We start from the raw sequence: 21,293 nt of genomic DNA, 5'->3' as shown, positions 1-21,293 counted from the left end.
TTCAATTTGTACTCCCTCTCGCATATTTTTGATATAGACATTTTTCTGTGAACCCACATGATAAAAATAACCAATCCTAATTTGTCACCTTAGGGAGTATAATTTGGGAGTGCATGTAGTACAACTCCATTAACTCATGTTTGATCTTACAAGGATGGGACTGCAGTCAAAACCCTAGGATTTCTTGTCTTATTATGTTCGAAAATTCCGATGTTTCAATGTACTTATATTAAGGTAGTGTTTGACATAAGATTCCCTTGTCGTTTTGCTGTTTGGTACGAGGAATCTGATAGGGAAAGTTCATAGGGCTTTTGCGATGCTTCATGGTATTACGTCTCTCATCCCCATTTCAAATCCATGTGGCAAATCAACTTTAATTTCAATAGCGCAGCTGCCTCAATATTCAAGATGATGAGCCTAACTCCATCCTATCCTATTCTTTTTGGAATTTCCATTTTCAATGAGTTTTTGATGTGAAATGCAAAAAGGTTGATCCTGCATTTATCTCACTTCTTGAATTTTTCATTGAATATGTGAGTGTTTTGTAAATAGCTGTTAATTAGCTGATTGGGGTTAGTGAGTTTAACTAATTATAATATTAGTTGATTGTAAAAATATGTTTGGTAAATTAGTTGTTAACTAATAACTTATTACATGTAAAATGAATTTTACAAAAAGCTGAGCAGCTTTTTAAATTTTAACGTTTTGGAGCAATAAGTCGTTACAAAAAACTAATTAATCACTACACTCATATTAGTTGTTTAACCAAGTTAAACAACTAATTGTGGTCAAACTAGTCAAAATGAACTAATAAACTAAATATGTTACCAAACATGAACTATATATTTTTTAAAATGAAAAAAAAAAAATGTATGACTAAACACATTTTTTTTTTTTTTTTTGTTTTCTAGCAATTAATGCATCCTAAGAGTTCTTTCATTGAATATACTAGTACAAAGAATATGAACAACTTCAGTCAAATTGGTTGGACAATTAACTTGCTAACCTTAAAAGTTTTGAATTTGACGCATGTGAATGTTGCCTATTAGCCTTTTTGGTTGAAAGAACAACTAACTCTATTGACATTTTTGTGTTGAACTGATCAACTATGGACAACCTAGACTGATTATACCATCTTGGTTTGAACCGGAAGAAAATTGATCCGTTGATCTTCTTAGTTTGAATTGGTAACCTGGTCTATGTTTAGCCGTTTTGACTTTTCCTTAAATTAAAATAGTATAAAGAAGGTAAAATGCGGACCTAACTTTTCTTCCATGTATAAACTCTCTCTCTCTCTCTCTCTCTCTCTACACTACGTACATGCTCACATATAGTTAGGAACTTGGGGAGAAATTCCATGGAGACTCGTGGATTGAAGTTCAAAACCCACTCAAATTAAAGATGAACCCAATAGTCAAAAACATTCAACCCCTTTCATTTGGATAACCTCAGAATCCCCCTATAAATATGCACATATCCTCACACCAAATCTTCACCATTTTCAAATCTTCTTCATCTCTAGCTAGCTTGATATATACCCATCAATCTGCAGGCCCAAAAAAAAAAAAATGAAGTGTTTTAGCGTAGCTTTCATACTACTCATCACAGTGCTTCTTCTTCTTCATTTCCAGCAGGGAAAAGCTGGAAGGATGTTGCATGGAGGAGAAGAAGAAGTAGCGGTTCTTCTTGAGTCGCTGCAGAAAGGTGATGTTCCTTCTTCCGGACCTTCCGGCTGCACCCAAATCCCCGGCGGCGGAAGTGGCGGCTCCGGCGGCTGTCCTCTCAAAGAAATGCACTTCGCCGGCGCCGCCGCTTTTCCGGCTCACCCTCGTGGTCTCATGGTTCCGTCATTCGGCGTGGCGCGCGGTTGATAAGAAGGAATTGAATGAAGCTCGTTGATATTATTCTTCGATTTTTTTTTTTAATTTACTTTTATTTCATTGAAATTGTTGATTTAATAATAATAGTAATTAATTAATTAATTTGGTTATTTTATATGCAGATATGCTGCATGCATATATGTACACTTTGTAATCTTTGTGTAAATTATATATATATATATATAGTTTTAATTTGTTTTTTTGTTCAATATTCAATATTTTTTTTTATTCTTTGAATAACAATAATATATACATCTTTCAATCTTTGCATATCATAATAAGAAGGGACTTGATGACATTCCTATCACAAGTGAAAAAAAAAAAAAATTAATTCCACACCTTAGTTTTTTTTTTTTTTGAACACTAAAAACTTCATATATTGCATTAACTTAACTCCAAAGGAATAAAAGATGGGAGGGACTCGGTCCAGACTGAACGTTCATGAACCGCCCTTACATGTTTAGCTAAGGCATGAGCCACCAGATTGGTGCCTCTGCGTACAAACTGAATTGAATGAACTGGGAACGAATTAAACAAACGTAAACATGAATCTAAAATAATGCCAAGATACGAACGATAAGAACTGATGTCCCGAAAGCTATCCACGAGAACTGCACAGTCTGTCAAGATAACAATATTGTGATAATTGTGGTCCTGAAGCCATGAGAGAGCCTCACGTATTGCCATCGCTTCAGCTAGAAGAGGATCATATGGACAAGAGAGAGGACCATTTACCGTTGCTATAAAAACACCTTCCGGGTTGCGTACGTAGAAACCGAAAGTTGGGGCGTGTTGGGGTCCATAAAACCCCGCGTCCGTACTACATAACACAGCGTCTTGGGGGAGGGATGCGGCAGCTTGGAGCGGTACGGAATGCAGTACTCCATGCGCCGGTTGCGGCAAAGCAGCCACACTGCTTGGTCCCGGCGTGACACTGCCGTGGCCTTTGGAACTGCTCCAAACGGCCCAGGCACGATGAAAAGAAGCACATAGCTGCGTCGGGGTAGGCAAAGCAAGGTCCCATACCGCCATGTTCCGGGCCTTCCATATTTCGTAGAGTATTCCACATACTTGTTCTTTTAGAAAACCAGCAGATATTGCTGAGTTCCCTAGCCAAAGCTCCACCCACTGCATAAAATCATGATCACCAAAGTTAGGGATATGGAGTTGTGAAATATTCCACACATGTCTAGCATAAACACAATTGCATAAAATGTGCATAACATTTTCTTCAAACATCCCACAAGCAGGGCACACATTCTGGATCTCCACTCTTCTTCTAACCAAATTAGTAATTGTTGGAAAAATATTAGTAATAGCTCTCCAAAGAAAAATCTTCCATTTTGGGGGAACCCGTAGTTTCCAAATGTTGTTCCATATAGCATCACATGGGGCATTAATCTCTCCAAGTTGCCTATAACCATTTTTAACCGTATATATTCCCCTAATATCACCCGACCAGTACCAATCATCCTTAAAATCCACACATACCGGGGTTTGTAAAATCAAGCCAGCATCCCTGGGAATAAATAATTGCAAAATTAGATCTTGTTTCCAACTCCCCTGATCATAATCTATCAAGTCTGCCACCATCAAATCAGGATGTTGCGTAGGCTGATCTGAGTGAACAAACGGGTCATGGGAGTCAGGCAACCAGGGGTGGTCCCAGACTTTAGTCATTCTTCCATTGCCAACCCTCCGCCTACAGCCACTTCGAACAAGGTCCTGGCTGGCCATTATGCTTCTCCACACATAACTTGGATTACCACCAAGCGTGGCCTCATAAAAAGTAGTGGTAGGAAAATACATTGCTTTAAAGATCCTCGCCACTAAAGAGTCCGGGCAAGTCAACAATCTCCACCCTTGCTTCCCTAGAAGAGTCAAATTAAACTCATGCAGCCTTTTAAAACCCATGTCTCTATACTTCTTGGGTACACACATCTTGTCCCAGGCCATCCAGTGAATGCCATCTACCACATTACTCTTACCCCACCAATATCTATTCATGAGCCTTTCCAGTGAATTTCACACTTTAGTTAAAATCTCAGCTAAGTTTGAAAATAAAAATGAATATGAAATGAAAACGCGAGTTGTTATGTGAACTAAATGCGTAACGAAGTATTAATTAGTTCACTCACAAGTCACAACTCTTTCAAGTTTCAAATGGACAAATACTAAAGATTTCAATCTAATACAAGAGAGAATGAATTCGGAACAAGATTGTTATTTTGCAAACCAAATATATTGTTAGGTCTACTCACACTTTAATTTATACCCGTACAGGCTTAGCTCACTGGTTTAGTAAGCAGTATTTGGGAGAAGGGACCAAGGTTTGAACATCAACAACGACAACGTGGGGATACGATTATGTTCAAAATGGACAGATCCCTTGTATGCACCGTATTTGGCTCTATTAAAAAAAAAAAAAAAACTTAATCACATGATTGATGAAGCCGGTGGAAGTATGAGAATGAGACAAAAAGGTGTCTCAACAAAGCAAGAATTGGACTATTTATATATTAAAAAAAAATCCTAAAGGCTCTTGCGCTTACAAAGGCTACTGGAGCAATTAACTCTATTCCTCCGACTCCACTTACCGACTCAATTCCCTCATCTCGGGTTTATTTCAGAGTCAGTATCTTTGTACGAGTCTTGAGTTTATAATCTCGAGCCGTGTTTAATATATCTATCAAAAATCATCGATAAAAATGACCGAAAACAACTATTACCAAAAAAGATAATGGAAATTTTTTGAACAGCTGACTAGGAGCACCTTTTTGCAACAGTTTAACTTGTTACAATGAAATTGTTGTTAGTGGAGGTTGACTAAGAATGCACAACACGTCCATATATAAGTATATAGATATAGATATATTCAGCCATTATATATATATATATATATATATATATATTGCGTATTGCATTTGTCCAAGGTTTGTACTTGGCTAAGTACGTAGAAATGTTGTCTCAGTTGACTACATCACCATATGGTTAATTATTATTAATTAATGTACGGTCGCAGTCTCATTTGAATAAAATAACTTTTGGTAATTAAATATTCATTAGCAAATAATCATAAACTTTTAACGGTTTTGACAATTCTAATAATGTGTTATGCAAGACCCAATGAAGAATTGAACCTATATATGCAGATAGAGAGGTAGAAAGTATTGATAGCGAATTATTATACCATGAACCATGGTCTTTAATTACATTACAAGATAATATAAACCATTATTCATTATTAGTATATTGAATGTTCATTTTTTAAAAGATAATTTTGTGTGCCATGAAAGTTTATTTTTAAGTATATTGTCCAAAAAAAATAAAAAAAATCAGTACATTAAAAATGAACATTTATCTATAATATATGTTACAAAACTTTTATAGTAAATGTAATATTACTCAAAACAAAATAATAAAGCATGAATGCATTTGCGCCACTAACTAAACATAAACAATACTTGAACAACCGGCCACATCCAAAATAATCAAGTCAGTCGATCAATTTAGTAACCACAAAGTTACAAATTTGACTATGAACGAGTAGGTTGGTTTATCTCTCCTTATGATCATTTACTTACCGGTTAAGGTCACAAGGTTTGTCCCGTACATAATCAATACTAGCCATAACCAATCAAGAATTCAAAGAAAAACAAAACCCAGCGCAGACCATATATCTGCATGCATGCACCCATGTATTCATGAATTCACCAATCACCCGCATAGGCAGCTCAACTGATCATAGGAGTGAAGTTTGGGAAGAATGAATTCACCAATCGAAAGGACCAGTGGTCGAAAAATATTTGCAATTGTTTCAATTCATCTTGGCCTTGGAATTAAAGTTGGATTATTGAATATTGCAATTTCAAGCATTTAAACTTGATAATTGACTAGCATTGAGCAACGAACCCTTACAATAAATGAAAAGTACATTTAACCATATATAGGGTTAAAGAACTTGTCTTGGAACTAAACAACATCCTATGAGACCATACGTATATTCTACTTTTGGAATTCGGCACGGTACCACATTTATGCTCCATAGAAGCATTGAGGTTGAATGAGCATTACATCTTCTCTTTTTTTTTTTCGTATTTACTTCAATTCCCAAAATATTTTCTTAGTTGATGACTCCTTGAGTGGGCGAATTACCCCAATAGTGCATGAAATTTGTAAACGTGACACACAAAAGATGTCAAAATAGCAGTTGTAACACAGTTCGGAAAATCCTAATCTGCGAGGCGCCTTCTCACGTTGAGAAATTGTCTAAATTCACTATAAGCTCATTTTAAGGTACAAAGATTGGAACCAATGATTAACACAATAGAATTGATCTCTCCTATCTTCCTATTGTAAAACACATATACTACTCTAGGGGAATTTAGAATGCTCTCAATGCTCTCTGACCTCATAAAATAGCTTAGGGAATTGGTGAGTTTCCATCCCCACAGAAGAGGTAGTCTTTATATAGTTTTGTCCCGCTCTTGGTTAATCCTTGATCAAGCTGTAACTCCTACTCTGACTAGCTAGGATTATGGTTTCCTTCTTTGAATCTGTCTTTGCTTATCTTGTCTTTGATTATGATTGAGATTTGTTTATTTTTGTCAAACAATGTCACAATTATTTTGAGTCAACAGTGCAAATGATAAAAAACACTTATGGATTTAGCTATATTGTGGGGAGTGTACATGCATTTGAGAGCGTAGAGCCGTAGACAAAAAAAAAAAAAAAAAAAAAAAAAAAAAAAAAAAAAAAAAGAGCAAGTAGACAATAAAATTTTATTCATTAATTAAATTACCCACTTTTATTTAATGTTACAAAATAGAGAGACCACCATTTTTATTATGGGTTTCTACCCATTACTAGTAACATAGTTATTTTTTTTTTTTTTTGAAAAAAGTAACATAGTTATTTAGTAAACTTGAAAGTTTGTAGTGCTACCCGATCACCGGAACACTTGTAACAACATTGCTACAATTCACAAATACCCAAACCCGATTGCACCTGAAGTCTTCTGGCACTCCACATTGTTGGTAAACGATTATAGCAGTGACTAAGTTGTTTTCCCTCTCAATGGTAGCTTTAGCTATCTCAGCTTCCACGCCCACCAGCTCCGGCCATGAACTCTTACCTATTATCACAACGAAAAATGATAAAAACATAGGCATTGTTTGACAAATAGCCATTAACGGATTGAATATCTATTTTAATCAGCGAATTATATTAGCCATTAAAAAAACATCTGGTAAAGTTATATGTTTAATGTTTAATAACTTATAAGGGCATACCTAATTCCAAATGTTGCTAAAAGTATAACGTTTGAGATTTCAGCGGTTTAGAGCAAAAACGCTGCTCCAAACCACTATTTACCAAACAGAACGTTTGACGTTTGGAGTTTGGACCAAGTCAAACCATCAAAATTGACAAATCCCTAAAATGGATTCACCGATTACCAAACAAGGTGATAGACATCATGCTCAAAGAGTGACAAATGAACATGAAATGGAGCTTACCTTGACAAATGGATGACATTCTATGGTGTTTATAGTATGCTAACTCTTTTCTTATACACAGTTTTGCTTCGTTATTGGCTTATTGATAATGTAGGTATGGGATATGAAGGGTATTTATAGGCTAGCATTTCTGAGATCGACATGTCAAACAAGGCTAGCTTAGCCTCCTTTACATGACTAGTAAATGTATGTATATATATAACATTGTATAATATAACAAGTGGATAACTGGATAAGAATGTTGAACTATTGACTGCATATATGCATGCATGTGCAGCTTGTTAAGACACTATAACAAGACAAGTATACGGTGTGTGATAATATATTTTTTTCACATTTGAACTATACATTAACTTGAATGTCAATTAAATAAGTTCAATCTGTCTCCAGAATGCATATATCCAAACATGGCACTGTTAAGAATTAATTCATATATTTGTACTAGTAACTTGTATTATTAAGCCATTCTTATTTATAACCAAGTACAAATAGTGTACAATTAGGCCTTGAAGAACAATGTGAAAAGACAAAATTACCCCTCAAATATTGGCATTTGACCAATGTGAACATTTTCTAAGTTCTAACCATTTTCAATTGACAACACCTAGAGAAGAACAATTCTCGTGACTTTTTCCAATTAAGGGATGGCTCCTATCCAAATTGAATGTAATGGATAAACTTGACATATCACCCTAGTTAAGGACCAATAATAAAATTAGTTCTAGCTATTAGTCCATACAAGATTACATGTACCCATGCATCTAAAGGTTTGATGTTATATATATATATATATATATATATAATGATTTACAAGAGAAAATGTTTAGTTGCCTTCTCAAGAGAATGTATTGAGAAGAGGGAGGAAGAAAGGCAAATAGGGAATGGAACTAGAAGTTGAAAATACTCACTTTCTGTTTCTACCGTGACCTTTTTTGGTTGGAGTATCCTTGGAGGTGCCAATGGCATCCGTATCCATCTCTTCTCCGCTTTGTTCTTCATTACTTTCCTCGTCAAAGGTCTCAGTTCTGTCAGTAGAGCCTTCTTCCTCCTCCTCTTGCGCTTGCTTACAAGGTGCTTTATTTGGAAGCCTATCACGAAGCTCTCTCAGTTTGGCTTTCTTTGAATTCAGTACTCCAAGGAACTGAGATCACGAGGGAAGAAAGAAATCCATTTAGTTTCATCTAAGATGTAATTAAACATTATTCTCTGTTTTCAAATTGGTTTATGTACACAGAGATATGGAGTGTCAAAAAGCTTCTGCCAAATCTAATAAAATAACACCACATAACATGTCTTCAACTGTGAAAGCAATGAAGCGCGGTTAATACCTTTGCATATATTGCAGATTCAAATTCTTCCTTCTCTTTAACAAGTTTCTCACTTTGCGCTAAACATTTTCCAGCCTCAATTTGTAGCCGCTCAAATGCCTGGGTTTTGTTGAGAACTTCCTCCTATTTAGATCAAACAAAGAACTGATGAAATACTGATTTGCTGCTATTTACATTATAGAAAGCAAGAATCGATTTGCCAATTGTTCTACATAATCAATACATGGTGATCAGAATCAACCAGAGAAACTCATTTGCTTGAGATTTGATACCCACCTTGCCCCCAGAACAAAGAAAAAGTAAATCAATGGACTAAAGTTGTGGTAAAATTCACCAAGAGCATTCTTGGGCTCTCAGAGTCTCAGTCCATCCCTCGGTAGAAATTTCACTTTCCATGAGTACTCTGGGCATTTACATTTTGCCCAACCTTAGAGCAATGCAAACAACATAAAGTCAATTTTTATTTTAAGTTTTAACCAATCTAGCAGATAGCACAAAGATTTCAACTACACAACAAGCACATGCGTACTGAAGATAGCTTGCGATAAGGAGTACTAGGCTTAATATATATAGACACAACTATGGTTCGGTTCCCAGCACATCAATTAAGGAAAATTAAAGAAACAAAAATAAGGCAATGTCCAGTCTTACACTCAGTTGTATGTTTGCATCCATAAGAAAATCCAAGATGTCAGCCGTAGTGTTCTTACTATCAGGCGATGGTTTGCATTTCCACCGCCACTCCAGCTTCGTACCTTCCTTCTCAAATGTCCATGACAACTACACGTACCAAACAAAGAAAAGGGCGTGCATTAAAGCATATGCATATTGCATTAATGTTTTCTCCCTCTCGCAAGGAAGCCATAAAGATCTTGATATTATCCATGTTACCAGGTAGATGCAAGACTTCGGCACCCTATTCATCGCGATTTAAGCCTTAATTTTTGAATCACATCAAGGATGTGACTTCAACACCTTGCATTTATTGCAAGATAATCACCCTTTGATGCTAACTTTTGGTCTAACATACATAAAATCTCTTCAATGAGCACCAATTAATAAGGAAAAAATGGGGGCTATTCGCCTTTATAGATCGAGCCGATTAGCTATGGACTACCTTGCTGGCTAGGGTCACAAGGCTAGGTATAGTTGCTGCGGATTTCTCTAGTCACTCGAAAAATTAAGGAAAGAAAAGATGAATAAAACTTGAAACTTACTCTTCTGTGCCCAGCACCGGCATCAGAGAACCCGTAAACTGAACCCGGCTGTTGAAACCCTAAGTACTTCTCGGCCATGTCGATGTATTCCGAAACCGGCTGGTCCCACTGAGACGCTCTCTCTTCAACCTCCTCCTCCGAAGCTTCAAAATTAAATCAAAATTTCTCATATATACCAAGCTCTAAAGTGGAACTGAAATGGCGGTTTTGTTCTAACAAAGAAAGAGAAAATTAAGGATTGAAGCAAATTACCATTGCAAATCCAACCGTGGAGGCCGGTGGTGATGGAGAGGTCGAAGCGAGAAGGGAACCACGTGCCTTTGACGAAGACCCGTTCCACACGTCGGGGCTCCGACTCGTCGCTGCTCGGAATTTCCAGCTTCAAGCAGGTCTGCCGCGAATTTTCCGATTCCATGGCAGCGTGCAGTGATGGAGACTAAATCAAGGTAACAACTTTGAGCTGTTTGGAGCTTCTAGAGGAAGGCAATGGCGATTCCCGCCTTAGGTTTTTTTTTTTTTTTTTTTTTTTTTTTTTTAAAGTTCCCCTCTTAACTCTTCATCTTCATAAAAGTTGGTACATTTTTAACTCATAAAACAACAAAAAGAGTTAATTTCATTTTTTATCGTACAATTATTGGGATGTTGTCAATTTGAGTTCACAATTTTCAAAACTAACAATTTAATACCTTATTATTCAATTTTTATCAATTTTAGTCAGTTTGACAAAAATTATCGACCAATTGTCGGTGAAATCTTTTAATTCCATTGCTTGAATTAATACATAGGCAGACGGGATGTGGAAAAAATTAGCGACTATTGACCGACAAATGGACTGTTTTGATTAAAATTGACAAAAATTAAATAATTAAAGTACAAAATTATTAGTTTTAAAAATTGTGGATAAAATTAACAACACTTCAATAACAATAAGACTAAAAGTTAAATTAACTCAACAACAAAATTATTAATAGATTTTAATAATTTTGTTTATAATTATTTTGAATATTTAAGTATATATATATTGCAACAGTAATAGATTAAGAACTAAAAATGCTAGTAAGAAATAATTGAGAAACTAAAATTGTCTTTTTTTTTCTTTCTTAAATTTCACGGAGGAACCAAAAATAATAATTTTACTTTTCAAAATATTTTTTTTTGCTTGAATTTTGGTTATGGTGATCAGAAATTAGGTTGAGATTAAAATATGCTACTTTACACCCCATCCGCCAACAAGCCAAGACACAAAGATAACTAAAAAAAAAAAAAAAACTACAAATTTCCAAAAAGCAAACTGTCAGGCATATGAATTTCAAATCCATTCACTAAGAAACCAACAAATAAATTTATTCCTAGATCAACAACATTAAAAAAAAATTACCTAATTGAAGCATGTGTTCTGGCTCTGAAACCAAATTGAAGCATGTGCTCCATCTCAACTAAAAGTCTAAGCTGATAGCTGGATTGCACATTAATGGCTATATGCTCACGTGTGTGGTGGGTTCCAAACAACACGTGGACCGTAGTCGCTTATTGGGTGGCGTAGAGATTCAAACCCATGACCTTTGGTCTGGGCTCTGATACCAAAGATTTGCCCTTTTTCTTTTGTCTTGTTGCTTTTAGTTTAACTGCCTAATTAACATTCAAATTTCAAAGCATGAATTTTTCGTCAAAGGTTGTATGCTCTTACCTTTTTTCATATGTATATCTGTTTTTTTTTCCAAATATAGGATATGTATATCTAAATTCATAGCCTAAGTTCAAAAAATTTAGGAAGTTAAAAGGTTTTTCTACCAAAAATAGAGTCACGCCTCAAACCTATACGCCTCTTGAATAAACCCAAAGCATTCAAATCGATGAGTTCAATCAATCCATAGCCCTGGTTCGCCCACTCGGTGTCGTGTGAACGTCATCTATAACTCCCATTCCAGTTACTAAAACACAATGAACCAATGAAGCATTAATAGTATCCACCAGCCCGGGTTTATTATAAATCATATGTCCAAATAAAATAAAAAATAATTAACATAATAATAATAAATAAATAAACAAACAAACAAACAAATAAATAAATCTTTACCCCTTGTTGAAGGGTATGAAAATCTGCGTCGACGCACAACACTCCAATTAGAGGGTGTTTCTTGAGTGTCACCCATATCTCCCATTGTGTTTCAGTTGTATATTGAAGTATTTTTGTACTTCGAGCTTTATACTTGACAAACTGTAAAAAAAAAAAATTAAAATATTAGTAAAAAATTTAAAATATTAAATATTAATTATAAAAATATTTAAAATTTTTATAAAATATAAATTTATTTAGTTATTAAAATACTAACATCATCAGTATTTTGCCTTAGACTTATTTCATTTCTGAACCCTTGAAAATAGGGGTGGCAATTTCAATCCGCCCCGCGGATATCCATCCGAATCCACCCCGCGTGGGTCGGATTTAAAAAAAAAAAACACCTAATTGAAGCATGTGCTCTGGCTCTGATACCAAATTGAAGCATGTGCTCCATCTCAACTAAAAGTCTAAGCTGATAGCTGGATTGCATATTAATGGCTATATGCTCACGTGTGGTGGGTTCCAAGCAACACGTGGACCGTAGTCGCTTATTGGGTGACGTAGAGATTCGAACCCATGACCTTTGGTCTGGCTCTGATACCAAAATGAAGCATGTGCTCCATCTCAACTAAAAGCCTAAGCAAATAGTTGGATTGCACATTAATGGCTATATGCTCAACACACCTGAGGGGATGTCGGAGTTCTGATTTGGCCTACGGGCAGTCGGATCTTCTTCGGCGAAAGATCGAACTGGCGGCTCCGACCTCGCCGCCGGTGAGGTAGACGAAGACACCGACGACCTGAGTTGAATCAAGGTCGGAATTGTCGAAGACCTCAGCATTGTTGCGGAGACGGTTTTACAGGCGGGCTAGGGTTTAGGGCAGCGTAATTCAGTTGAATTGCGAGATATATTCTGTATTTTTGCCGACACGCCGAAGATTGAAGTGACGGGGACGAAGACCCCAACGACCTGAGTTGAATCGAGGTCAGAATTGCCGAAGACCTCGACGTTGTTGCGGAGACAGTGTTACAGGCGGACTAGGGTTTAAGGCAGCGTAATTTAGTTGAATTGCGAGATATATTATGTCTTTTTGCCGGCACGATTATTTCACTTTCGGTTCCACAACTTTTGAGGTTTTATCACTTTTGGTGTACAACTTTAAATTTTTTCAATTTTGCTGTTTAACTAAGTTATTTTTATCAATTTTGGTTTTTTTTTTTAGACCAAATTAATGGTGAAATTTTGCTGAATTTTATATTTTATGGGTAAAATCGTCATCACAAGGAAACATTTTTAATATCTAAACAAAACCACTATAAAATCATATCTATAGGTGTTTGATTGATGAGAATAATTGGGAAGACGGGCATAAACTAGACACAGATCTATGAGATTTATAGTGTTGAAGATTGACAAACTCTTCTTTTTTTTCTTAATATGATTTTTCTTTTGTTTAGATATTGAAGATCTTTCCTCTGGATGGTGATTTTGCCCTTAAAATATACAATCCGGCAACATTTCATTATCAATTTAGTCGGAAGGACCAAAACGGATAAAAATAACAAAGTTAGACACCAAAATTGAAAAAAAAATTAAAGTTGTGCACCAAAAGTAATAAAACTTCAAAAGTCGTGGGATCAAAAGTGAAATTAATTTTTTTTAAAAATTTAAAAAAAATTGTTTTTCACTTGTCCATAACGACGTTTTTCTCCTCGCAATCGCATTGTTTCGTCTTCAGTATGAATTTACAGTGTACAAATTATGAATCTACAGTATTAACTTTGTGAACATGTGATAGAGCTATATGTTCATAATTTTATAAATAAATGTTCATAATTTGTAATATTCCTAATTGTTGACTCTGTATTCACAAGTCACAAAATTATATGTTCATAATTTGATAATTATACAATTTAGAAATTATGAATCTACAGTACATATATTATGAATCTACAGTATAGAAATTATGAATGTACGGTATAAAAATTATGAATTTACTGTATTTAAATTATGAATCTACGGTATAAAAATTATTTCCCCTCTAACTCTTCATTTTCATAAAATTTAGTACATTTTTAACTCATAAAACAACAAAAAGAGTTAATTTCATTTTTTGTCGTACAATTATTGGGATGTTGTCAATTGATTTCACGATTTTTAAAACTAACAATTTAGTATTTTATTATTCAATTTTTATCAATTTTAGTCAGTCCGATCAAAATTATCGACCAATTGTCGCCGAAATCTTTTAATTTCATTATTTGAATTAATACAGAGACGGAAGGAATGTGGATAAAAATTGACGACAATTGACCGGTAATTTGACTGTTATGACTAAAATTGATAAAAATTTAATAGTTAGAGTACTAAATTGTTAGTTTTGAAAATTATGGATGAAATTGACAACATATCAATAATCATAGGATCAAAAGTTAAATTAACTCAACAACAATATTATTAATAGATTTTAATATTTTTTTTTTGAATGCTACTAGCTCTATTACATTGTAATAGATTTTAATATATTTTTTTAAATATTTAAGAATTTATATTGCAACAGTAAAAAAATTAAGAACTAAAAATACTAGTAAGAAATAATTAAAGGACTAAAATTGTATTTTTTTTCTTTCTTAAATTTCACTGAGGAACCAAAAATAATAATTTTGCTTTTCAAAATAATTTTTTTGCTTGAATTTTGGTTATAGTGATCAGAAATTAGGTTGAGATTGAATATGACAACAATTTAAAAATTATAAAATAATGTAAAAAATGTATAGACTAAATTTAGAAATGATTTTATATTCATGAAATAAATATGGTAAAAATTCCAATTATTCATTTTATAAATATCAAAATATAATTATTTTTTTAAGGGAAAATGACACTTTTTTCCCCTGAATTATACACCTATAGCATTTTCCCCCCTAAATTATTGAAGTGGCTGTTTTTTTCCCTTGAAATGTTAAATGGACATATTTACCCTTAAACTAAATATTTAATTTATTTTTTTTCTCCAACAAATTATGACCATAATTTGGTTCAAACCAAACAAACACTATAGCAACCAAACCGAAATATTTCAATTACAATTTAGAATCAAAATTCGATATTTAGAGTTTATTAAAATCGTGAACCGGAACGGACGGTTCATGTTCCGAACTGAAAAAATTAAAATAGATTTATTGGTGAATTTAGACTATTTTAAAATAAAGAATAAAATTTTAAAATAAAGACTGTTCAAAATCGCGAATCGGATCCGGAACCGCCGGTTCACGGTTCAAGATTCAATTTTTTTGATACATAATTTTAATAAATTGACATTTAAATATTGGGTTCTAGATCTGAATTATAACCGGAAACTATTAATTCGATTGCTTTAGTATCCGGTTCAATTCAAACCGAACCGTGGCCATCCCTACGTATACGCAATAATTTGTTGGAGTAGTAAAATAAATAAAATGTTTACTTTAAGGGTATAAATGTCAATTTAATATATCAGAGGAGAAAAAGCGCTATTTTTAGAATAATTGAGGGGGCTAATGTGCTTACTTAAATAATTGAGGGGAAAAAAGTGCTATAAGTATATAACTCAGGGGTAAAAAGTGCCATTTTCCTTTTTTTAATAATAAATTCAGAAAATTGCACCAACTGAATAAATTCAAAGAGTCACATGACACTAGAGTACTTGAGCACAAAGACTGTGCCAATCAATTCAGATATCCTCTGAGCTTGCCATGGAGATTCCTCAGAGATTCTCTCTGCTCTTCATCTTCTTCTTCTCCATCGCTGCACTGGGTGGACTCTCAGCTTATAACAATGAACAAGATTCCACCATCAAGACCATGGAGGAGTTCTCTGGGTACCCAATTCACGAGCCCCACTTTCCAAATTCAGTTTCTTCTTTATCGGTGGACACTCTCTCTCTGCAAAAACAGGTGCTTTTTGCCCTCCCTCCATACCCCTATCCCCTTTTCAGGCTTAATTTATCCTAAAGACTGAATCTGTACTATTCTCTTGTGAAGTGTTGATGAAATTGTAGTTTTAACTGAACTGGGATTGATTTTTATTGCCAAAAGTAAAAAGGAAAATAGGGAAATAGGGAAAAAGATCACTTGATTTTTGGTGTTCTATGACTCTTTTTTGGGGTCCTATGAGGGCAACTTGTAGTATTTATTTTGCTCATAGCTGACCAGCTTAAACCGAATAATACTAATGGGCTTCTTTCATTGGGAGTCGAATTTATAATATTGTGTTCTATGACTGAACCATTGAGTCACCGTGATTGGGGCAATTGTTTCCTTGTGGGCACTGGCATTTGGCTCTGTCTACTGAGCCATGGGGCAATTGTTTCCTTGTGGGCACCGGCATTTGGCCCTGTCTACTGAACCATTAAGTCACGTGATTTACATCCTCCCACATGCTCTGTCGGGTCGGAGTGTGGGGCTCTTAGGGTTGGGGATTCAGCCTTTTGGGACAAGATTGGGGCAATTGTTGATTCCATAGATAACTATTTTCCATGTAACTTACTGTGTTTCTGTATTCTCATATTTTAGATTGATGAGCTATCAACTTTCTCAGATTCACCTGCACCTTCAGTAACTAGGGTGTTGTACAGTGAGAAGGATGTAGTGGCAAGGAGGTATATATGCAAACCTTTCATCTGTTCTGTGCACTTCGAATCTCGTATTGGGTAACAAGTAGCTTATAACATGATATCGGGTTCTTGATCAGAGTTGATTGATATTTTGATGAAAAGTACTACTATACATACATCTCAGAATGTGTTAGTTATGAAATCGCAAATACTTAAGGTTAAATCGAAATGTTTTTCTGAGGTCGTAAAACATTTGAGTCCTATAATGTGCCCTTTATTCTCACTGTATTATGCAGGTATGTAAAGGATTTGATGAGTCGTTCTGGTCTCTCTGTACGTGAGGATGCAGTAGGCAACATTTTTGGTCGGTGGTAAGCAATAATTTCACTCTCTTATATTCCTTCAAATATTCTTTTTGTTTTCCTTAGCGGTTGGCTGCAAGTACACATCTGAATAATCGATCATTTACTATAGGAATGGCTATGAACCTGAGCTAGCCCCAGTTGCAACGGGCTCACACATTGATGCCATACCATTCTCGGGGAAATATGATGGCGTGATTGGTGTTTTGGGTGCAATCGAGGCAATTAATGTATTGAACAGGTAAACCGTAAATTTTCTTTATTCGGAAGGCTTTCTTGAACCTCCATTTTCTACTATGTACATTTTAACATAAACGAACTATGTCACAGATCTGGCTTCAAGCCTAAGAGGTCACTGGAAGTAATCATGTTCACCTCAGAAGAGCCTACAAGGTTTGGGATCAGCTGCTTGGGAAGGTTAGAACCAGATTACGATACTAAGAACGTAAAAAAGATACCCACTCGTTTGCTACGTTCATTACCTAATCTCCATTTGGCGTCTCTCTTTTGCTTTGGCCCTGTTTGGTAAAATGGCTGTTAGCTGATTGTGTTAATTAGAGGGTATAAATAGTTGATAACATTAGCTGATTGTAGAAAAGTGTTTGGTAAATTAGCTGTTAGCTGATAGCTGTTTGGTATAATTTCTTTTATCAAAAAGCTAATTGAAAAAGTTGCTTGGAGTAGCTTTTTGAATTTTAGCCTTTTGGAGTTGCAAAAAGCTAATTAACCAAACATTTATATTGATATTTTAACTAAATCAAACAATTAATAGTGGTCAAATAAGCCAAAATTGTCTCTTTCACTTCTTTTTCTTTACCTTTAAAATGATTTGCACCGTGTAATTGGAGGCCAGATGTCCATCGTGGTTCTTAGAATTTTATGCTTATGAAATTTGCAGCCGCTTAATGGCGGGGAGTGTGGAACTTGCCAAACTTCTCAAGAAGACAGTGGATGGTCAAAATATTTCGTTTGCTGATGCTGCAAAGTCTGCTGGTTACGGGAATGCTCTAGACTTTTCCAGCGTGCTCTTAAAGAAAGGAAGTTATTCTGCGTTTATAGAACTGCACATAGAGCAAGGTCCCCTTCTAGAAGAAGAAGGTAGAACCTTTTTTTTGTTTTTTTTCTTAAATTATTGTCTTGCAGATACCTTATTAATGCTTTCAGTTCGACTCGTGATCTTTTACCTTCTTGATTTTTTCATCTTTCTCTGTAGCTCTACCTATCGGGGTTGTGACTGCGATTGCTGCTCCCGCGAGTATCAAAGTTGACTTCGAAGGCAATGGAGGCCATGCTGGAGCTGTTCTGATGCCAAAGAGGTAATTCTTTTCACTTTATGTCGATTAACCTACCTCAAACCTCCTATTTTGCTCGGGCTTGGGACCGGGACTTCTAATAAACTTCCCCGCCTTTTCTTTATCTTAAGACATTTATAATCCATTTAGAAATACATTGTTGCAAACAAATCTTTTTGGACAGAAACGATGCTGGACTGGCTGCCACGGAGTTGGCACTAGCAGTAGAGAAACACGTATTGGACTCGGGATCAATTGATACAGTTGGCACTGTTGGTAAGTTACTTTTCGGATTTTTCTATCCCAATGTCGAAATATTCTGTTAGAGAAAAGAACCAGATAGACTAGAAACTAAAGAAAAGAAATAGGAAGTCACAAGACTTCCCCCAACAAGAGTTTTAGGCTCTTGCCCCACAAGAGTTTTAGGCTCTTGCCTAGCTACTAAAAGCTTAAAGACTAAGGAAGATTATTGGATGATTTACTCTCATCTAGAGATTCTAATTTATAGTGCTAGGAAATAAATAATTATAGAAAGGAGATGATTGTTGAGATGATTATGCCTCTATTTATTTTAGTCAAATCCCTTGAGTTAAGCGTTCCTTGTATATTCTGATTTGCCTGATTTGCATCCTTCCTTTTTTTTCTGAGTAAACCATCTCTTATTTTGGGTGCGTATCATATTCGAGAAGAAGATCCGAGGCTCGTTATATCCTCATTCTAATATGTCCAATTTGAAAACATTTTTTTTGTTTTTTAACAAGGTATTCTGGAGCTGCATCCAGGAGCAATAAACAGCATCCCGAGCAAATCACACCTGGAAATAGGTATTCTCTTTATAAATCGAAAAAAAAAAAAAATCTGTGTTTTGCCTTATGCAATTTAACAATTTCGCTTCTGCAGAATATTCCCATACTAATTTTCCTATGTACCCATGCTGCAGATACACGTGATATAGATGAAAAGCGAAGAAATGATGTTGTTGAGAAAATACGTGAGTCTGCCTTAAGCATATCCGAGAAACGTAGAGTGAAGGTGTCAGAATTTAAAATAGTGAACCAAGATCCTCCTGCCCTTTCCGACGAATCAATCATTAGAGCAACAGAATCAGCGTGCCGGGAGCTAAATTTGAGTTACAAGAAAATGATTAGCCGAGCCTATCATGATTCCTTGTTCATGGCCAGGTAAGTGGAGTTAGGAAACAAAAAACATCATTCTTGAATTGAAATTGGAGATGTGTTCAGTGCATTTTATGCAAGAACTTCGAAAAGCTTTACATCTGTTACTGTTAAAAATCTCTCGATTTATAATATTACACCGCTTCTTTGCAGAATATCTCCAATGGGCATGATATTCATTCCATGCTACAAAGGTATGTATCCAACGCTTTCAATTCCCTAAACATGTTGCAACTTGTTCGTACCACCCGAGCCTGCATTTTCCATTTCTACAACTATTCAATCGGTGCATTAAAGAACGGGGTGGGGAATGACAACCCCATTGAACTGGGGTGGAAGATTTACGACTATAATTAGTATGACATATATATATATATATATATATATATATATATATATATATATATATATATATATACTTATGATGCGTATTGGCTTCTATCTTCTGCAGGATACAGCCATAAACCCGAAGAATTTGCAGGTGTTGAGGATATTGCAAATGGTGTGAAAGTATTAGCATTCACTCTTGCAAAGTTGTCCTTGTCTTGATATGCCTTGAACACAAGAAAGATCAGAAGAGTAACGCTAATATTTGCTTTCAAGTGATTGCTAGTTTGAAAGCTTACAATCCAACAAGAAGAATAGTTCCCTTTGTAAGGCTAATATTCAGCAAAGCATGGTGTAACGCTAATAAGACTTTGCTTAATTAAGTTATTTTTAGTCTAAATATATATGGAGTACAATTTTTATATTTAAAAAGAAAAATGGTCAAATAGGTTTCTGAACTTTACTCGAAAAGTCAATTATATTTTGAAACTTTTGAAAGTTATAATTAAACTCATAATTCATAAACATGTTATTTTGAAGCATTGAAGCTCAGAAATCGGTTGGTGACATGTAATTACAAGTTACCTAGAGTTTTGGTGACCCTCCCACCATTTTCTAGCAAGAATCATAGGTGACCGGACGATCGCTGGTCGCATATGGAGGAGGCGACCAACTGGTCTGCCTTCTCCTTCGCCTAAGAAGGCAACCAGTTTGGTTGTCTCTTCCAAGCGCGATCGGTGATCGTTCGGTCGCGCGGTCGCCTGTGATTGTTGCTAAAAATAGTGGAAGGGTCGTCGAAACTCGGTAATTTGTAATTACATGTCACCAACCGATTTCTAAGCTTCAATGCTTCAAAAGAAGAAGAAGAATATAAACAAGAATAGAAGATGGTGTAGGTTTGTGGGTGATAGGGCATGAAACAAATTATCCTTTGAATAAAAGAATTTGATGGGTTGGTAAGGTCTAGCTTTTTATCATTTTGTCATCAGGCCAACTTATATTATATTTATAATAATCAAAATCACAGCTCACAATTGCACTCACAGGTGCCACCTCAAACCAACCCCATCCACCATAATCTACATTTGATCACCCTCTTAACATATAATCTAATAGAAATTATTCTATTCTAAACTTGGCGGCAACAGTATAGGAATTATGTTTGAAGTGGGTAAATCTTTTGTGTGTATCAATATTTAGTTATGTCTGTTGAGCCATTGAGTCACTGTGATTTACATTCTCTCAAATGCTTTGTCGGGCGGGATGTAAGGGGTCATTTGGGTTGGAGATTCAACCTTTTGGGAGAAGAAGAAATTCTTCTACTCAGTAATAAATTATTATCAATTCGAATGAGGTCAGATTCAAAACTTTTTAACATACATGTTGCACCAGCTTTTTACAAGACTCAAACCTTTTATTTTGTAATTGTATTAGCACTTGGTTAAACAGTTATTAACAAGTTCATAATTACTATTCGAATGTGTATTTTGTTGGGTGATGTCTTGCCTTGTGATCCCAGTTAGCAAAGAATCACAAAGA

At 35.2% G+C, this 21,293-nt stretch overlaps 2 protein-coding genes across 3 annotated transcripts; one reads left to right on the top strand and one right to left on the bottom strand.

Moving 5' to 3' along the window:
* Positions 1 to 6,771: 6,771 nt before the first annotated feature.
* On the bottom strand, positions 6,772 to 10,456 carry LOC109175840 (DNA repair protein XRCC4). Of its 2 annotated transcripts, XM_019325202.1 has the most exons (6): positions 10,194 to 10,456; positions 9,942 to 10,084; positions 9,376 to 9,504; positions 8,725 to 8,847; positions 8,305 to 8,537; positions 6,772 to 7,014 (listed from the first exon to the last, which is right to left on the bottom strand). In XM_019325202.1, exons 1-6 carry the CDS (start codon positions 10,354 to 10,356, stop codon positions 7,011 to 7,013), a joined length of 795 nt encoding a protein of 264 aa, XP_019180747.1. In that variant the 5' UTR covers positions 10,357 to 10,456; the 3' UTR covers positions 6,772 to 7,010. The 2 variants fall into 2 exon arrangements, 1 of the variants encoding a protein (XP_019180747.1); XR_002053320.1 differs by lacking the exons at positions 8,305 to 8,537; positions 8,725 to 8,847; positions 9,376 to 9,504; positions 9,942 to 10,084; positions 10,194 to 10,456 and adding an exon at positions 7,397 to 7,503.
* Positions 10,457 to 15,670: 5,214 nt separating this feature from the next.
* On the top strand, positions 15,671 to 20,156 carry LOC109175839 (ureidoglycolate hydrolase). The gene is made up of 12 exons (XM_019325201.1): positions 15,671 to 15,939; positions 16,558 to 16,643; positions 16,895 to 16,969; positions 17,073 to 17,201; positions 17,291 to 17,377; positions 17,859 to 18,058; positions 18,174 to 18,276; positions 18,437 to 18,528; positions 19,014 to 19,076; positions 19,193 to 19,433; positions 19,581 to 19,621; positions 19,879 to 20,156. The coding sequence occupies exons 1-12, from the start codon at positions 15,739 to 15,741 to the stop codon at positions 19,974 to 19,976; spliced, it is 1,416 nt and encodes a 471-aa protein (XP_019180746.1). The 5' UTR covers positions 15,671 to 15,738; the 3' UTR covers positions 19,977 to 20,156.
* Positions 20,157 to 21,293: the final 1,137 nt, after the last annotated feature.

Source organism: Ipomoea nil, unplaced genomic scaffold (assembly GCF_001879475.1).
Source record: "Ipomoea nil cultivar Tokyo-kokei standard unplaced genomic scaffold, Asagao_1.1 scaffold0688, whole genome shotgun sequence".
In the NCBI taxonomy this organism is placed as follows: domain Eukaryota; kingdom Viridiplantae; phylum Streptophyta; class Magnoliopsida; order Solanales; family Convolvulaceae; genus Ipomoea; species Ipomoea nil.
The sequence above is the reverse complement of the archived record's forward strand: the minus strand, read 5'-3'. Positions and strand labels throughout refer to the sequence as shown.